This window comes from Eutrigla gurnardus (assembly GCF_963514095.1).
Source record: "Eutrigla gurnardus genome assembly, chromosome: 11".
Taxonomy (NCBI): Eukaryota; Metazoa; Chordata; class Actinopteri; order Perciformes; family Triglidae; genus Eutrigla; species Eutrigla gurnardus.
In genome coordinates, this window is record NC_139925.1 from 25,954,978 (window position 1) to 25,973,996 (window position 19,019).

Consider the following 19,019-nt stretch of genomic DNA (forward strand, 5'->3'; position numbering starts at 1 on the left):
ACCCAAATAATAGGGCCCAAAAGCAAATTGAGTATAAGAATTCTTAATCCTTGTACCCCGAAATAACTTACAAAAGGCCCCAAAGTACTTAAAAATATACCACTCCACTGTATACTACTACTACCCCCACCACCACTACTACTACTACTGCAGTTCTACATTCACCTGATGGAGAAATGTTACTGGTTACGTTCCCAACTTCACAAAAGTTACAATTGAAAAATTATTCATTATTATTCATTAAACTATCAAGCATCATGTTGGAATGTATAGCTCCTTCTTGAACAGATGCATTTAAGTACAGTGTGCTGATAATTCCTCTCTTTCACTCTGCACTTAAAGCAAAGAGTTGAATGCAGGACTTTCGCTACGTGGTATTAATAGATTTAGTATTAATAATGAATAGTTTTACTTGAGAAACAAAGTTTTAAGTAGGCCTAGTTCTTCCACCGCTGCCGATACAATCCCATTTATAGAACGTGTTCGAAAGTAAAGCAAGACAGGTTTTGCCTGGGGGCCTCTGTCACTGAAAACACATCCAGGTCGGGTTATTCACGGTCAGAAAATCTGTAAAATACACTTAGTGTAGCCGTTATTAGTTGCCTAATGACATAACCACTGCAGTATTATGACAATCACCTCCACATTAGTGTTCTGTGTTAGTTTCAAGCCGGGGAAAAGTCTCACTAATGGGGGAAAACAAATCCAAGTCATGCCTTAGTCAACTGAGATACACTCTGGTTCAACTCTGCTTCCAGTTGGCCACCAGTTTATGTTGATTCAAATGTAGTATATCTATAGCAGGGTCGTGGGTCTGTCCAGGACCACTACAGATGACATGCTCGAGTCAGTCCCAGAGCCCTGAAGCCCCGCCCCCGCTGCTACACAGAGCGCCGTTCCCTAATTTCTTCAAAGTTCATTCATATTCAATGTCTCACCAGTGTAAATTTCACCAAACTGGACACCCAAAACTGTGAAGCAGAGCAGATAAGTGGTTCTCCAGATATGGGAAAGACATCACAGACGGACAGACAGAATCCAGTGCCCGGTGGTGATGCTGATTGCTTGGACCACCTCAGTTCCAAAGCCCAAACTAGTGCCAGAAGAACTGAACAATGGCCCTTCACTACGGTGCAGGTTAGCAAGCAAGATTACCCATTATCCATTGTGCCTTGTTGGAGCACTAGCATAGGGCAGTGTCAGCCAAACCTGTATTGACGTTTGTTGTTGTTGTTACACGAAGGTGTAATTTCAAAGTCAGTTGTCAGTGTCAATGTTGGCTGCCGTAGTTAGAAAAATGTCTCATTTTCAGGAAACATCTTAATCCCGAGCAGACAGCAGTCTTTCAGAGGCAAAACTGGAACCGCTTTACTGAACACATTCAGCTGACAATGAACTCACTGAGACAATTAGATCTCTGATGCAATGTCTGGATCAGAGCCTCCGCAGGGCCACTAATCCATGCTGTTTGTTAGTCTCTCTGTGCTGCTGGGTGTCTGATCCCAGTAGCTCCTGTAATGAGGCTATCTGAATTCAGCAGCCACACAGAGGAAGGACGTATTGGTTAAATAAAGAAAATGACTGATCACATCAAGTGGTCAGTGTCTGGGTAGTGGGCACATTCAACAATGCTGCAGTGTATTCACATTCATTGGAAGAGAAGGGGCAAGTCATTGGGAATCTGAGATTGAAGAATCACATGGGATTGCCAGGCTGCTTCTTGCATTCTGTAAGAAGGGAATCTATATAACCGAACCTAACCACCACATGAAGTGTCTACACCCTCTACACTCATGAACATAACCACACTTAAAGGTGCAATCTATGCAAACAGCATGTCCATGTAAGGCCCATGGAAGCACCATATATTGGCTCCAGCTCCCGGCTGTGCCACTGCTCAACGATGACTGCTAATTGGTCTACGGAGAATGGCTACTACTGTTACTACTACTACTACTATTACTGTTAATACTACTATTATTACTACTGCTAATATTACTACTGTTACTATTATTACTACTGTTACCATTACTACTACTGCCACTATTACTACCAGTGTTACTATTACTACTCCTGTTACTATTACTACTACTGCTAAAATTACTACTACTGCTACTATTATTACTACTGTTACTATTACTACTAGTGTTACTATTATTACTACTGCCACTATTACTACAAGTGTTACTATTACTACTCCTGTTACTATTACTACTACTGCTAAAATTACTACTACTGCTACTATTATTACTACTGTTACTATTACTACTAGTGTTACTATTACTACTACTGCTACTATTACTACCACTGCTAATATTACTACTAGTGTTACTAGTACTACTACTGTGATTATTCATTATCATTCAACACCAAATGCAGATGGAATCTGGCCTGGTCTGCTGAATCTCTGTTAAGGCAGTTTTTTCCAGCTCCTGTAACGATGGGTACTGTGATGTTGGGACTCATTGAAAATCATGGAGGTGCCCTATTTGTAGTGTCCCGAGATAACGTTTGTTTTATGTGTATAAATAAATACAATTTTGAAAAAAGTGGAATTAAAGATATAGAGGAGTGATGTCTAACTGAGCAAAGAGAAGTCACTCTCCCTCTGTGTGTGTTGTTATTGGAGTGTCTCCTTGCTTTGTTGACATAAATGGCTGCTGTTTGTGCACGTTAGTGATTGTGGGTGCAGCGAGCCGCCAGCTCAGCCATCGGCATGTTGAGAGGTGCTGAGAGAAATTCCCCTCAGCTCATATGAAGCACCTTTCACTGCTCTGACCTTTAAAACAACCTTTTTAATGACATATGTGAAACGTCCAACTCCAAGTTCCTGCAGGAACCCTGCCTGCTGATGAACTTTAAGAGCGTTACAAAGAATCCAGACTCACTTTTCATTAAGAGTTTCATTGACAGATGATTCATTCAATCACTTGCCAAATATATTTGTAACGTGCCCGCCCTTTTGCTAGCAGTTTCCAGTTATGGCTTCTCAGATGGTTCTGTATAACAAACCGTAATTAAACGTCAGGTTAGTAATACTCTCCAACACCTGTCAACAGTGTTGGAGCTCCCTTTTAGAGGGTCCTAGGAACAGCAGAAATATGGATTATGTTATGGTGATATGAAATGCTCAGACAACACCCTTCAGGTTCACAAGGTTCAGGTACACTCTTTGAAATAAGTCTTGATAATGATGATACTGCTTGAATTTGGTTGCTGGCTCACTGGCACACTCATAAGTACAATAGAGCCATCATTGTCATTACCTCCGCCTGTGCACCCGAGGGAAAAAAAACATGCTGAAGATATATTACATTTTGTCCTTCAGAGCAGGACATCTATGATAGTGAACTACCCGACCGTCACACAACTCATCCAAACAAATGAGACTACAGTTTGAAAATGGAGACTATGGATCGTGAACAGGTCATGGCCAATGAAAAAAAAGGTATCTGAGCAGTTCTGCAGACGCACCAATGCTGACATCATCAAAACAAGACATCGATGTTAAAAATTAATGTGACCTACTACTGACCCTCGAGCCCACAGGATCAAATAGCTAAATAAAACCAGTCCGAGTGTCACTGACAGAGTTGCCTTCTGGCTCAGCAGTTTGATGCTAACAACTATGGAATCATAGGGGTGCCATGATAAAGAATACATCTGTAAAAGAATATGAAAATAAGTATGTAAATATAAAGAGAAATAACTGAAAGAGTAAATAAGATAAAATGTGGATGTATGAAGTGAAAGTAAAGAATACCCTACTCATAATCATTTTCTAAATGATAATGCTGGATTGAAGAAGACTTGAAACCAGAGATTGAGACCATAAACTCATATTTATGTTGTGAAACATTGTAAACACTGAGATAATACATCAAGTGAGAGAAGTAGGCTCATTTCCTCAAAGACTTCTATAAAATCACTTCTTTTTGCAACCAGAAGAGTCGCCCCCTGATGGCCAGTAGAGAGAATACAAGGCACTCCTGGAGGTTGCTGCCTGGTATAAATGTATGTGTGTAAACCAGAGACTGTCTATGGTACAAACAACCAGGTCACTGCCATATTTATGTCTCCATGATGGCATTTTGAGGACGGAGCATCTAAAATGACACAAAAACGGTCCAATCAATGTGTTCCCCATCGGTTCATATGACTTCAAGTTGACTCCTCTTGGTTCACTTGTAATAAGTTAATGAAATAAAATGCAACAATGAAGTATAGGGACTGTGGGACCATATGATAACCTTTGAGACCTTTGTTAGATGATGTCAATACTTGGACTATTATATGAACAAGAACAGGTAGTGTAGAGCTCTTTGTTGGTACCTTTCTCAGTGCGTAGCCTCTTGAAAGAATCCGTCTTTGAAAGGCCAGGGTCAGAGATGACCTTGGAGCCCAGTTTCACTGTCAGGTTGATAGACTGGTAGCCCTGGGGCAGCTTGCGGTCATACAGGAGTGTCAGTAGCTGAGCCAGGGTCATCTCAGATGGGAGGGGCTGACCTGAGGGGGGGAATTAACAAAATTAACTTTCTTCATACATGATATTTGGCAGCTTAGTTCTGCATCTTAACGCTGTCGTACCTGGAAGCAGCTTGTGGTAGAGGTGGAATACAGGCACACTGATGGTTTTGGCTGAAGGGTCCACACCAGATGTTGCAGTCAACTTGTCACTCATCACCCGACCCCTCCTTGATGGAGGTCTGGGAGGGGTTGAAAGAGCTCGCTTGGACTGGGACTTCAAGCCTGATGACAGACATGGAAACATCGAGGTCTTTTTCTCGTCGATCGAAATACAGGTTCATATTGATTTTTGATCAACAGACTACTTCTAGCAACATCTTATTTTCTGGGCCAGTATTACATACAGTGCTGCAGGAACAGTAATAATATTCTAGTATTAATCCACGTCATGTAGTGTCACTGTGTTATCAGAACACAGTTTGTCGGTATGCATCTTTGTATCGCCTCGAGTTGAACTTTCAGGAAAATATCTCCTCAGGTGTCCTGAGGGAGGGGAGGACACAGGCCCGGTTCCTATGAGGTACAAAAGCATGTATTGCCACCCCAAATTTTATATTGTGCACCCTCAGTTGAAATTTGAATGATAAAAACCAAGGTGGTAGATGCCTGCCTGTGTTTAGGCGTCTTCCATTTCGGTTCATGGATGTGCAGCACTACATGCAACATGTCAGAGTGGAGGTTAACATCTGGGTATATGAAGTAGTGAATGTAATATAACGAGTAACGTAACCAAATACTTTTGATACAGACTAATAATTCATGTAGTATTATTACTTATTAGAGGAGTAATTAGTAAAAAGTAAAGTTTCCTGTCAATGGCTCGTTTATAATCCTCCTCACTTTTGTTCCGCTGTACTACGTCACAGTACACAAGCTAAAGAGGCTTGGACTTGTGTCACTGGGACATAAGCACACAAACTCACCTGACATTTTGAAAGGTGGGCATCAGGTGAACAATGTGGATGAATTTATAAAGAAATAAAAGTAAAATACTGTTTTCAGCTAAGAATTAACATCCGTTTCTCTCACTTCAGACTAAAAGCTTAGAAGATTTCAACTCAATGAAAGAAGATCCTTTCATGCAGAAACAACATGAGGTTCTGATGAACTGGGCCAGGGAAATGATGCTTCCCCATTTAGCTGTCAGGAGTGTGGCTTCATCTGAAATCCCTCATTCACAACTCCCTGTATAATAACCCCAACGGTTAATGAACATTGAGAAGGGAATTGGAGATTTCAGACACTTATGTAACAACATATTTCATCCTTAACATACACTTGTTTTCATATGTATCACATGGCAACCACACTGTTTACCCACAAATAGGAAGCACCAACTTTACAATCTACACAATTTGTACCCCTTTTCAGTTCGGTATTCAGTTGGCGCGACAAGATACTGCGGCCAGCAGAGGTGGGCTAATTTGCTGACGGCTGATTGGGCGAGAGGTGTGTATGGACCGGAGTCAAGTACCTGAGGCCACAACAACACTGTAGTTGTCCTGGAAGCCGCTGTCTGCTTTCATTTTTTCCTTCTCCTCGTGATTCTTCTTCTCCTTGTCCTCCTTCTGCTCATTGATCAGCTTGGCTGTAATGCTGGGTGTGTCTGTGTGGATAAACAGAAGAGCATGGAATTAAATGAGAACTATAATATCCTGTTCTTGTTTGTATTTATTTATTTTGAAAATATAAAGCGGTGAGCCATTCATCATGTCAGGTAATAATGCAGCTCACATCATCCGTGCTGCACTGATGACCTTAATGATGACCAGAGGACGTCCAGAGAATTAAACAGTAAGGCTTGATGTCAGGGATAGATTTTCTTCATCATTTAGGCTCTAATTAAAAGTGCTGCCGTTACGGTTTAAAAGCTAGTTCTTAATCTTATAACCTTTGAGTAAAGTAATATTACGAAACAAATCTGGTCCCCGTGTCCTTCATGCCGTTACGAAGCAAGTTAAAACTCATAGCCGTCCATTTAGAACAGCATATCATATAAAATGTTTGTGTTGCTTATTAAAGCGGGCCAATAATAATATGGAGTGCAGCCTTTAGTGCCATGTATAACCGTACTTTAAAATGGATGTATACAATGCTAAGCTGTTTATAAAATATTATTATAAGTATAATTGTTGACAGATTCATATATTTACAGAACATATTTTAATTCTATATTGACATTTCTGCATCACAATTTCACCTCATAACACCGAATAAAGAGGAAGATTTATATTTGCTTCATATAGGTTCTATTCATGTTAATGTGTATTTTTATAAATAAATATGTAAAAAAAATCAAAATAAATGTTATGTTTGGCCTCTCCACCTTCCACTCAGTGACTGCGTTGGTCCGTTTCTCTTCCAAGTGAGTGCTTACATGACGTTCATACAGGGGACGGTTTGGAGTACTGCTCTTCATCTCCGACATACAGCGGACCGTCACAGTGAGATAACTGTTAGAGCTCCAACTATCCGGGTCAGTATTAGACTCTGTGCTTTAGCCAGTTCCATGTCAATGCCTTTCTGTTGTTTTATAGACGTCGGGAATTACGTTAGTGCTGGAAAGTGTAGCGCCGATCGAAGTGTACAGTTTTGAGCTACCGACAATGAAACTAAAAATCCACAAAAGGGAGGGATTATGTTGTTTGATGAAGGAATGTATCATAGTACTATGACTGTGTTGATGATAATACCGACCCTTCACTACGTCTGCCCTTTGAACACAGACAGACCAAATAGCTTCTGACAACTATGTGGCTCTGCTCCATGTGATCGTGCTGGTTTTGTGGATTTGGAGTTCGTTCTGGTCGTGTAGTAATAGTGATACTCGTTAGCCTGAGATGCTGGATATAAAACGTTACGTTTCTACATAAAAGCCGTGAAGCTAACATTAGCAGAGCACTAATGTGTGTTTGCTATGTGTTTTGATGTGTGGCAGCTTGTTCCTCTGAAAGGTTAAAGTTTTCTGTATTGAAACATACCAGAGACCCGGTCCAGGACTTCAGCCAGCGTGGTGGAGATGGGCAGATGGAGGGTGCGGTACTTGTGGCCAGCTCCATACATGGGATGCTGGATCATGTGGCTGGTGGCATTGATGCGTCCTTTGTATAACTGAGGGGACAAACATGGTTAAATGTTAACATGTTATACAAATCTAGTGACTTTGGTCGCCAAAAAGTAGTGAGGATATTGTGACTTTTACAATACAGGGCTGACAGCAGAACCATCAAATGGCCTCATTTATATAGCCTATATATATATATAGACTGACATTCACCCATTCACACACACATTCAAACCCCGACGGCAGAGTCAACCACGCAGAGCGACAATTAGGGTGAGGTGTCTTGCTCAGGGACACCAGGCACTCAGCTAGGATGAGCCTGGGATCGAACCGGCAATCTGGCGGTTGCCAGCCATCTGCTTTACCTCCTGAGCTAAACAACTCTACCACTGAACAATAACAGTAACATCATGAGCAATATCACTACTGTGTTGCCCCTCGTGGCCTCAGTCTACAGCTGAAGGTGCTCCTGTATGACTCCAGTGTGCAGGGGGAGACGTGTTGTCTCTCTTTCCTCAGTATTTTTACTTAACCCTTTATTTATTTATTTTTTTATTCTTTGCTATTGTATATTTGGGCACAATCTGGCACATGAATTTCCTTTGGGATTAATAAAGTTCTATCTTATCTTATAACTTTTGTCTCGGAAGGTTGTCAGTCATCCGAGTCATTTTTACCAGTGGAAGGACAAAATCATCTTTGCTGTGTAAACTACATTTCATGACAATGCAACCTTGCCAACCAAAGTCCCCCAAAGTCTGTAACTGAGACGACTAGGATGTTAGAATGGCTAGCTTCGGTAATTAAAACAAATGTTTTGACATCCAGTCCTCAGAAATACACACATGCGCTCACGCACACACTCATGCACCTTGAGCTTTTCTGTCAACCCATCATTGAGCTGTGTAAAATATGGACCATTGAGGTGTCATTCAGGACATTTTAATGCTCCATAGCAGGCATGCATCAGTCTGAGGTGATCACTCTGATAAGACAGGAGTCATCAGCGTCATACTGCTGTGCTGTCCCCTTGTGGTCACAGCTCAGTTCTACTTCACTTATGTTTACTTGGTGCCACACCATCACTTTGCCCCAGAGCGCTATACAATCTGTACAGCATACAATACCCAGGACGCTCTCATCGGATGAGGAAAAACTCCTAAAAACCTTTTAACAGGGAAACAAAAAACTCCCTGTACATGCACTCTGATCACATATATGTTTATATAATATATATCTTGAACTTTTCAGCATTATTATTTACACCTCATTTACATAAATCTTATTCTATTCTATGTATTGTTTTTATTGTAGTATAATGCAATGTGTGTGCTCACATAGTTATGACGTATTTCTATTAACCATTTTCACTACATTTTCCCCCAGGGGATCAATAAAGCATTTCTGATTCTGACTTACAGGGACTGTTGCAAAACATCATCATCCGAGGTGCTCGGTGAATCTCAACCAGCTGTAGTGTGTGTTCATTGTATCTAGCAAGACACATGTCTGCTGGTTACCACAGCTGGATGACCCCAAAATAAACCTTTTAGCTGTGATTTACTTGCAATAAACAGATAAAAGGATGATGGTGATCAGTAAAAAGTCGTATGTTGTTCGGTCTTTGTGCAAGACCACAAGCTATCTACTTTTAAAATGCTTGTTTTCTGAATGGATCATCATTTGGACCAACTGGCGTGAATCTGTGTTCGTCTGTCTTTGCATTGACTTTGTATGCAATCTTGCCACGGGGGAATAAAAAACGTCATGTTTGATGTGAAAACATTACACTGGTCCAGTTTACCCTCTCACCACAAAGGTGAATGGATATGGAAAGTTAAATAACAATTGCAATATCATATCTACCATACCATTATTTATCTCTCAAGTCAAAGTGTCTCATTCACATTACCTTTAAAAACAAGAAAATGCTACTAAAGTGAGTTTTGTTTTAGGTTGCTGCTTGAAGATTGCTGATAAAACCAGGCTTATGACAAATTCAGAGTAGGAGGGTGTAGGGCTGTACGTAGTCAGAAGGGATTAGAGACTCGGTTCTCTCCGACCTGGAAAGGTCAGGGAATAGATATTCAACAACAGAGAGCGTTACCCACCGGACAGGGAGACTGTAGGAAGACTGTGACCTTCTCATCCTCCAGCATCAGCTGCAGGAAAAGCCTTCGAATGAAGCCTGAGATGTTTCCAGAGATCGGCACGTTGCCTCGCTGGGGTGCAGACTGGAAGAGCTCGCAGAGAACCTGCAGCCACAAAACATCATGGAATCAATAGAACTCAATGAATAACTCCAAGGAGAAGAGTTTGTTATTGATACAACCAAGGCCTGAACAGGGCTCTTCTTTCTTCAAGAAGTACATATTTAAAAACATGACTCTTGCCCCTTTTCCACTGAGGCATTTTGAGGGCCGGAGCCGGTGCCTGATCGCGAACCAGTTCTTCCCAATTCCACAAACAAAGAAAACTGGCTCCAAAGCGGCACCAACTATTTGCTGGGCTAGAACCGTTCGCAAACCTACGTCAGGGGCTAGGGGCGGGGTTAACGCTCAAGGCAACGGGGGAAAATACACTGCTGCTGAGTTTTACTAACGTTACTGTCCTGAAAACTTTTAAAATGTGTTACCTCGTTGCAAACCAACGACACATTTCTGTTTAGTAAACAAACATACTGATTACGTTTGTAACAGCAGCAACTAGTGGCTGTGCTTCCTTGGGTAATGTAAGCTGACCGGCTAGCTAGCCAGCTAGCCTGGTATTGCTAACAATAATGTTAGTATGCTACTTTCTGACTGCCGTTGGCTCACTAAACGTTACCAACTAGCAACGTAACTTAACATCTGTCTTCACAGCGTCTTCTCTTTCTGTGATTAAACCGCTGTTCGTCTGTTCGTGTTTGTCTGTCGAACATAGACGATATTGAACGGAGGTCCAACCTGCAGATGACTAAACATCAAACACTCTGATCATCCATATTGATCACACACTGCTCTACACTTTAAAACATGTTGCGATTTTAGTATTTTGTGTAGTTTATTGTTATTGTATTATTTGCCCAAATACACTGAAGAGACGCGTTGGTGGAAAAGGGGTATAACAGTATCATTAAAAGTAGCCGTCTCTATGGCTTTGTAGGGTTGAAAAACAAGTCTACAAACATTTGACGAATCCAATCAGCAACCCTTTGTCAGAGATTTTAAACCTCAAATCCTGATGTCTCAAAGAAAAGGAAACATTGCCATTATCCCAAAACAGTGGTGTATCAGAGCTGACCTGAGCCATGAGCCGCTGGTTGTTAGGGTGGCAGGAGATACACTGGAGAAAGAAGGCCACAGTAGCATTCTCCAGAGCCGTCCTCTGCTGGGTGGTGAGGCCTCCTGCCTGCCCACTAGATGCTAGGGAGAAGCGTGACCCTGAAGCCTGAGGCTGGGATGGAGCGGGACCTGCCGCGGATCTGGAGCCCAGAGGCTGAAAGCTTGCACTGGCTCCAGCACTGGCACTGGAATGGCACAGCAGGAAGAGCAGCGCTGTCCAGAGCGGGTTGACTTCTGGTCCTCCTAGCCAGTCTTTCATGGCGTGACTGTTGCCCACTTCAGTCAGGAAACGCAGCACTGGAGCCACCAGCTCTGCAGCCAGAGGTGGCCTACTGTGTGAGGATGAGGAGGACGAGTGGTAGTGGTGATGGTGATGTCGTCTCTCAGCCTGAGCGGCAGGTAGAGGCAGGTCGGCACTAGCCAGAAGGCCGACACAGAACTGGGCCAGGCTGCGGACCAGCAGTGAGGGTAAGCCTGAGCCCAGCAGCTGCTCTATGGCTCCTGGAGACTGGGACGCAGCTGCCAGCGTAGTTAACTGGGACTCTGACAGGTTGATGGGGGGTCTGGCATGCTTGGAGTCATCTGTCAGTCCCGCCGTGTTGGTGTTGGCGTCGTGCTGCTTTTTGCTGTCGTCGGTCATGGCGAGGCGGTGGTGCTGGGCTTGAGTGTGACTGGCGCTGGGCACCGAGACAATCCCCATCCAGGACATGAGGAGGGAGAAGTAGCTGGGGTGGATGTGACACATGGAGCACAGCAGGCTGTCCACGGCCTTCTTCAGCACTATGTTACATGGCAACGACATCGACCAGTTATACAGCAGCCTGGGGGGGTGGGAGAAGAGGAATTAATCATCAGTTATGAATGTTGTTAGTCTTCAAATGTTTTCATTTTGTCAACATTTCATGTGTTCAAATGTTTCAATCAATATTAAGCGAAATACATTCATTAAGGTAATGGTAATAGGGATGTCCCGATCCAGCTTTTTGCACTTCCGATCCGATACCGATATTGTAGCTTTTAGTATCGGCCGATACCGATACCGGCTGATCCAAGCATGTATTAAAGATTAAAGATATTTACTTATTTTGTTGTCAGACTCATGTTAAAAAGGGTTTTACCCTTAAGAACAACTAGCCAACTTAATTATGTTAGTTTGAATAATCCACAATGGTTGGTAATGAGAAGCTGACCTGTTTATTCTTAACAGGGTTAAATAAACACAAAATAGACTAAATAATAAATAATCAATCTTACCGCTTTACCATTTCGAATACTTGTAACTGTCGAGTAACAACGTTATTCATTTCGATCATAGAAACAAACGTTAGCAGCATAGACGTCGGAACTAAGGGTGCAGGGGGTGCGGCCGTCCCATCAGCCTCCCCGCGGCATCCAAGCGCTCTTTCCCAGCCTTGCGCAGGTTGAAAACCTGGCTGCGCAACACTAGGAAGCAGGAGAGACTTACGCATTACGCTAATCATAACTCTACACTATGTTAATTAATGGCTGTTGTTAGCAGGCTCCATGAGCTGGACACCGACTCACGGAGCGGCTCCCGGTCGGTCAGAGCGCAGCCGACCCGGCAGTCACCGAGGATCAACAGCTGAGGGGCGGCGGCGAAGAGGCGGAGGCTCCGCTTTTATGTCCGCGTCATAACGCTTTTGGTGCGAGTTTAAAACAGTGAGTTTACTTCAAAACGTGAGCGCCAGAAGCTGTCAGAGCGTTTATGAACAGTGTTTTAGAGCTCCCCCTAAATGTCTCAAAGCTTGACTTTATTGTGGCAAGTATTGCACTCCGCCTCTTCGTCTTTTTCGTCTTTTAGAATAAAATAATCCCACACAGCTGACATTTTTATCAATAACTTTAAATTCTTAGTGGGACATGCACAGACAAGTCCGTCTTGTTGTTGTTTAGGGGATGCTGGACAGGTCGCGAGGTGTGCGCTAGGTGTGCTGGAAAACGCGGACCGGATTTTGAAAAAAAAAAAAAAAAAAAAAAACTGGAATGGATTACCTACATCGGTGCGCTGGAAAACACGGACCGGAGTTGAAAAATCGGGAGTCCGGATCGGGATTTTCCCGTTCAGGCCGATCCGATATCGATATGCATTTTTTTTGCTAATATCGGCAGCCTATCGGTTACTAATATCGGATCGGGACATCCCTAAATGGTAATGGACATCCATTTCTATAGTGATTTTCTGGTCTTTGACTACACAAGTTGCTTTACACTACTTTGAGTCTATTTACCCATTCAGACTGGATTCCAACCACAACCACAACCATCTCCTGAATCGGGGAAGACTCGCTCTCCCTCTGAGCCACTAAGGGTGCCCAATAGAAAAATTCAGTTCCTCCACATGGCTCTCTACATGTTGACGGTTAAGCTGGCGGCTCGCAGCTAACAGCGCAGACAACAGCAGCCGTACCGACAGAGCTAACAGCGTTTACCTGAGTGGTGAGGGTGGACACTGTGCTAGCCAATAAGACAAACTCACTAACACTAATGGCCATATGAACAAAGCACAGGCTAACAACACTCAGAGGGAGAGTGACATTCTCTGCTCAGGTTCTTCTTTAAATAACTAACAGTGAAGTGTTGGCTGCTATATTAATCTCTGAATATCATATAGAGTACCTTAACCATTCAATATTCACCAAATAATATCAATACCCAGCTCCTCAGATCCATTACCTCCTGATGAGCAGGTTGGCACCTTGTATGGTAGCTGTGGCAGTGTGTGTGTGTGTGTGTGTTTGAGTGGTTGGTAAACTAGAAAGCACTATATAAATGCAGGAGCATTCCTGCCAGTGAGTAGGTAATACAACACCTGAGCATATTACCATGGATTTTTTAGAGCATGTGGCAATCTGCTTCACCTTCTAAACAACTTAAAGTGAGCTTGTTCAATGTTACCGTTTTACAGATCCTTTCTTAGTGCATTATGAGATGACTAATAATAATATGTATTTATTATCTCCCTGTGTGTATTTAACTTTGTGCTGCTGCAGCTTTTATGTTAATCCGACAGCATCCTTGAAGTGGTGCAGAATTGTAACATACCTTGGAATATTGCAATCATGACTTTTATGTAAATAATGCTTATTCAGACATGAGAACAACAGGTTAAATTACCATCCATTCACTTCTTTTTCAACTGATGAGAGGCTGAGCAAACATATGATGACTAAATCTCCTTTGATTGCATGCATGTACATATGGATTTCATGAAAATGAAAAAGACTTGGACTGACTCAAAGAGCTCTCTGTTGAGCAGAGCAGGCAGGTCGTAGTCGACGGGCAGCTCGTAGCTGTGCCAAAGGATGGCTGCCACACAGTGGAGGTGGGAGGGCGAAGGCATGAGGAGGCCGTACTCTCTCAGCGAAGCAGAGGAAGAGCAGGCACCGGCTCCAGTGTATCCCAGGGGACCACTCATCTTGTGGGCCGCCACCCGTGAAGAGTCGTGGACCCACTGGAGAAGAGCCTGGATCCTGAAGGGGGAAGATTCAGAGCAAAGCTTTGCTAAATACCTCGCCTCAGTGTGAGGTGAGTCACAGTGGAATTGATATGCAACAAACACAACCACATGACAGTAAAAAGTCTCCTTCCACTCTCCTTGTTATCTTTTACTATCGGCTTATGAGTCTGTCTGGAATATCACCTTGACAGAAAGCTGTTTCTCATTGGTTGTTGTTCTTATAAAAGGGAGCTTAAGGACAGTTAGAGTCAAGGCTGTATGACAACATACCTGTCTTTGGTTCCAGAGTCTTGTGTGGTGCCCAGCTGGTACAGAATGTCGATGGTGGAGTCCGAGGAGAGGCCATTCAGCCTCCCGAACAGTAGAGGGCTGTTCAAATCTACAAAGACAGAAGCACACATGAAAATAAGGATGTCATGTTCCACAGTTAACAAGAGACAGTGTGGCCAATACTAGATTAAGGACTCAAATTTGTCAGTATCAGTCAGGTTTGGAAGGGTCAGGTGTAACAGATGCAGGGACAGGACCAGATCCATTTCCAGTTTAAGGCAGAACTCTAACAGAGATGTCGCTCTTTCAGGTGGCAAGACTGCTTTCATAATTCTGCTTCACATAGTATCTACAAATTACTGAACAACCAGTCATTTGACCTTGCTGTGCACCGACTCAAGTTCAGGCTGTCAAATCAATGTCAATACCATATTTATTAAAACATGACTACAACATTGGAACATAAAGACCTGAAAAGCGTTACCAAATATACTACATTTGAAATATACCCTTGTCTTGGTGTTTACAACTGCAAGCTCATTCAAGAAGCTCTCAAGGCAATTCATTTGAATATGTTCAGACTACTTGCTATTGAAGGTCCTGTGGATCTCCTTCCTGTGATTAACACTCGAGCAGCGATGCGGTGGTGTGTGACTCACTGGCAGGGTCGGTGCCAGAGGCGGCACAGTTCCTCAGCAGAATATCGATGAGTTTGAGTCCAATGCGAGTGGACTGCAGGCCAATCTTGACCAGCACGGCCTCGATGTTGGGCGAGTGCATGCCGCAGTAAGGCGACATGAGCAACGCCGCGCAGGTCTGCAGCAGGTTGGCGGTGGGTGCTGCAGCGCTGGCCATCATGGCCTCCAGGTCACTGACATGGGTCAGGCAATGGTGGAGAAGACGCAGCCACCCGATGCTGTACGGGAGAAAGGAAAAGGTTACAGCAACGCCCACAGCAAGGACAACGCACATGCTCTCAGTCCAATATCACTCTTTGGTACCTGGTTTTGGAGACCTGGTCCTCAGAGGGCAGGAAGGGGTTGTTGACCGTTGCAGAGGAGGTGTTACCAAACGCCGTCAGGCCCAAGAGTTTGATCTGAGACAGACCCAGGGTGCTGGCATCACGAGGCCGGTGCAGCCTAAGGCAAACAGCCGACGCAACCTCCGCCTTCACAAGCTGGATCTTTATGTATGTCAGGCCACTGGTGATGACCGGCGTGGAGAGCGGCAACATATTGACTCCATCAGCACTGATCTCCACAGAGACCGAGGACGGGCAGGCTGGTTGGTCAAAGGAACGGACACAGCAAAACAAAATGGAATGAAATGAGTTTCCATCCAAGTTAGAGGAAAAGTATTTCATGGAAGGTGAGGGAAAGGGACCCTTTTACAGTTACGTTAGTGCAGTGGTTCCCAAACTTTTTCTGCAGAGCCCCCCATTTGTAGATAATAATGTCTACTAACATTTCCTGATGGCTGGGGCTAAATGACACAAACGTTGCATGTTTTTGATGACGTCGTCGGCTGATAAAGTGTCTATCCACTTTTAAAAATAAACTTAAGTCACTTTTCTAAATGACTTTCATGAATAAATTGGGTGCTACTCACTGGCTAGAGAGGCAAGGTGTGGCTGGATGTGGAGCTCTTTGAGCAGCACAGCAGCTGGAAGGTGGATGGTGAGGTCGCACCAGGCCTCCTCCGGCAGGAAGATGTAGGACCAGGCTGCGGAGCGGGCCCGGCGGTGGGGCGGCGTGGCCTGGAGGAGGACCTCTGCTGGCTGCGCTGTGGGGCTGCTGGATGTTATGGTGCCTGTCAAGGGACAAGTTCATCCATTAGACTCAGAAAAAAGTTCAGGTATCATGTTTCTACATCTTTTACTGTAAAGATATTGTCCCACAAATTGTATGAGACTGAGAACGTGACAAAAACTGAAAGCACCTAAGGGAGCAAAGTTGTGGAGTCCCTCAGCGTTGTCTGGCTCTGAGGTCATCACTCGGGCCTTGAGGCTGCCGTCCGCCGTCTTTCCAGGACCTGAATCTAAGAACTTCATGATGGTGGACACCATGCTGCGTGCTGTGTTCACAATGGCCCGGGTGCTGGTCACCATGTTGTTACAGATCAACTGCACACCACCTGGGAAAACACAAGAAATGCACGGTTTCTTAGTGATCAGATTAGCTAAGCTTGAGAGAATCCATGTTTTCATTTGTGTAGCTGTGTGTTAATTTACATAGACACTAAAGCTCTGGAACATTTTAACAACTTTACAAAAGGTAACATATCGGGTAGGGTCATTTTCTCATAGACTTCCATGTAATCAGACTTATTTTTGCAACCAGTGGGGTCGCCCCCTGATGGCCAGTAGAGAGAATGCAAGTTCAAGGCACTTTAGCTATGGCTTCACATTTCAGAACCGGAGGTCGGCGACTGGTACCAACCCATGTCATGGAAGGCCTTGAGAGCCTCGCTGGTATCAAGCACTCGGAGGATGAACCACAAAAGTGGCTCTGACAGCTGACAGGTGGAAAGAGACCCCTACAAAATGGAGAATTAAAAACGGGTATCAAAGTGTTTGTTCAAAGATGTAGTTTAATATTGAATCTTGAAATATCCCAACACCAATGGCTAATGCTCACCTGTCTGCCCATGTACCCACAGGCCATGTATGTGAGGATGGGCTGGAGCATGACCTGGACTGACGTGGCCCTCTTGCTGAGGGTGGTGAGGATGGTGAAGAGCCCGTCACCCACTGAGATGGCATCGAGACCCCCGTGGAAGTTCTCATGTTTGGTCAGGTGGAGGCCGCTGGCTCCTGAGGAACAAAACCAAGTGTCAGCCTGCAGCAGGAGAGGATATATGACACCCTGTTCACCCACAAGTCAAATGTCATTGTTTATCCTCTATTTAACCACACAACACATTCTTTCTCTAAAAAGTTGAATCCAATGCAATGAAACACACCGTTGTTCAATTTAGTCCACTCAGGGTTTTTGAGGCTACAGCGTTGGTCTGGTACGACCAGCAGCTTATGGTGGACAATGTTAGGTGATGCTTTAGGAAATATAACATCACAGTCAGTTTACTGACTTCATGACTCTTCTCATCTTGTGTTACAGTTACATTAGATTTAAACACACGTCTTCAAAACCTCACCTTCTGTTCAGGCTTCCCGGCTCTCTACATTTACAATGAGTTCGTCTCTCCTCTATGACGACCTTTATTTTTAATATTTATAAAAACCACAAAGTCGTGGAAAGAAACATAAAAACTACAAGGTGAAAGATGCTGTTACTGTTAAGGTGACAAGAACTGCAGTGATAACTGATCATTTTCTGTGCTAAGTCTTACCTATGATCATGGCCATGGCACTGCTGTTGCATTGGCCCAGTGCCGATAAGATCTGGCTCATAATCTGCTGATTGGCTAGGACCAGGTCAGCCACACCAGCAGGGGGACCCTGACTGAACGCCGATCCACCAGCCACGCTTTCTTTGCTTCCACAGACCTTCTCCTCGTCGGACACGCTGCAGTCAGCCGCGCTGCTACCGGCCGGCGGCAGCCGCCCGCTGAACTCTCGGTCCCCGGACAGAGGCAGCTGCACCAGCACGTTGACCAGCTTGAGGAGGTCGAACATCAGCTGGTCTCGTGTTGTCTCTCCACAGACTGCCTTGGCGTCTCCTGGCCGGATGATGTTGGCAAACAAACCACCAAAACAAGCCCGAGCGCCCACAGAGCTGTCTGAGCCGCTGCGGGAAACCACTTTGTCGGAGCAGGTGATGTAGTGGTGGACCAAGAAGGTGATGGACTCGATGACGGAGGAGATGGTCGCCACCGACACCACCTCGAAGTTTTGCTCTAGCGTAAACTCCAGTAGCTTCACCTGGGCGTCCAGCGGACCCTGGCCTGACTGGAATGGACCCCTGGAAGGTCAGGATGAACCATTAGTTCCCAAAGAGCATCTATAGAGCATCTGCTGACATCTCTCATCAGTGCACTGATAAGTGAGCTGCAACATGCAAACATTGATTGGAAATGCATTTCTGAAGTGACTACATACCTTTCAGTAGACAAGATGTGCATGAGTTTGAGCAAGAACTCGCTGAACATCTGTGGACACGTGGAGGACAGGTGGACCTGCAGGCGGCTCAGAAACTCATGCATGGCCTGGGTGGCTGTGGGGCCCACCTGAGAGCTGTGCTGGCTCGTCCCGTTGGTGCTGCTGCCCGACAGGAAGCGCACCAGGACGTGAACCAGGGTGGGATCAGACACCATCTGCTGTGCTGTACTTTCCTGAGAGCTCATCCCGTTGCTGGAGGCTGGAAGTTCAAACTCACATTATATATAAATCATCACCACA

General features: G+C 44.4%; 1 protein-coding gene across 6 annotated transcripts in view; it reads right to left on the reverse strand.

Annotated features, from left to right (window-relative positions):
• birc6 (baculoviral IAP repeat containing 6) overlaps positions 1-19,019 on the reverse strand; it is a 138,795-nt gene that overhangs the window by 70,795 nt on the left and 48,981 nt on the right. For all 6 annotated transcript variants that reach the window (XM_084021581.1, XM_084021580.1, XM_084021584.1 and 3 more), the window contains exons 44-59: positions 18,720-18,978; positions 18,011-18,582; positions 17,299-17,474; positions 17,101-17,197; positions 16,601-16,795; positions 16,271-16,471; positions 15,664-15,943; positions 15,322-15,578; positions 14,663-14,771; positions 14,169-14,405; positions 10,874-11,735; positions 9,703-9,846; positions 7,509-7,638; positions 6,002-6,133; positions 4,588-4,749; positions 4,333-4,506 (exon numbers count right to left, since the gene is read on the reverse strand). In XM_084021581.1, the coding sequence (XP_083877707.1) occupies positions 4,333-4,506; positions 4,588-4,749; positions 6,002-6,133; positions 7,509-7,638; positions 9,703-9,846; positions 10,874-11,735; positions 14,169-14,405; positions 14,663-14,771; positions 15,322-15,578; positions 15,664-15,943; positions 16,271-16,471; positions 16,601-16,795; positions 17,101-17,197; positions 17,299-17,474; positions 18,011-18,582; positions 18,720-18,978 (3,987 nt within the window). The remainder of the gene's footprint in view (positions 1-4,332; positions 4,507-4,587; positions 4,750-6,001; positions 6,134-7,508; positions 7,639-9,702; positions 9,847-10,873; positions 11,736-14,168; positions 14,406-14,662; positions 14,772-15,321; positions 15,579-15,663; positions 15,944-16,270; positions 16,472-16,600; positions 16,796-17,100; positions 17,198-17,298; positions 17,475-18,010; positions 18,583-18,719; positions 18,979-19,019) is intronic.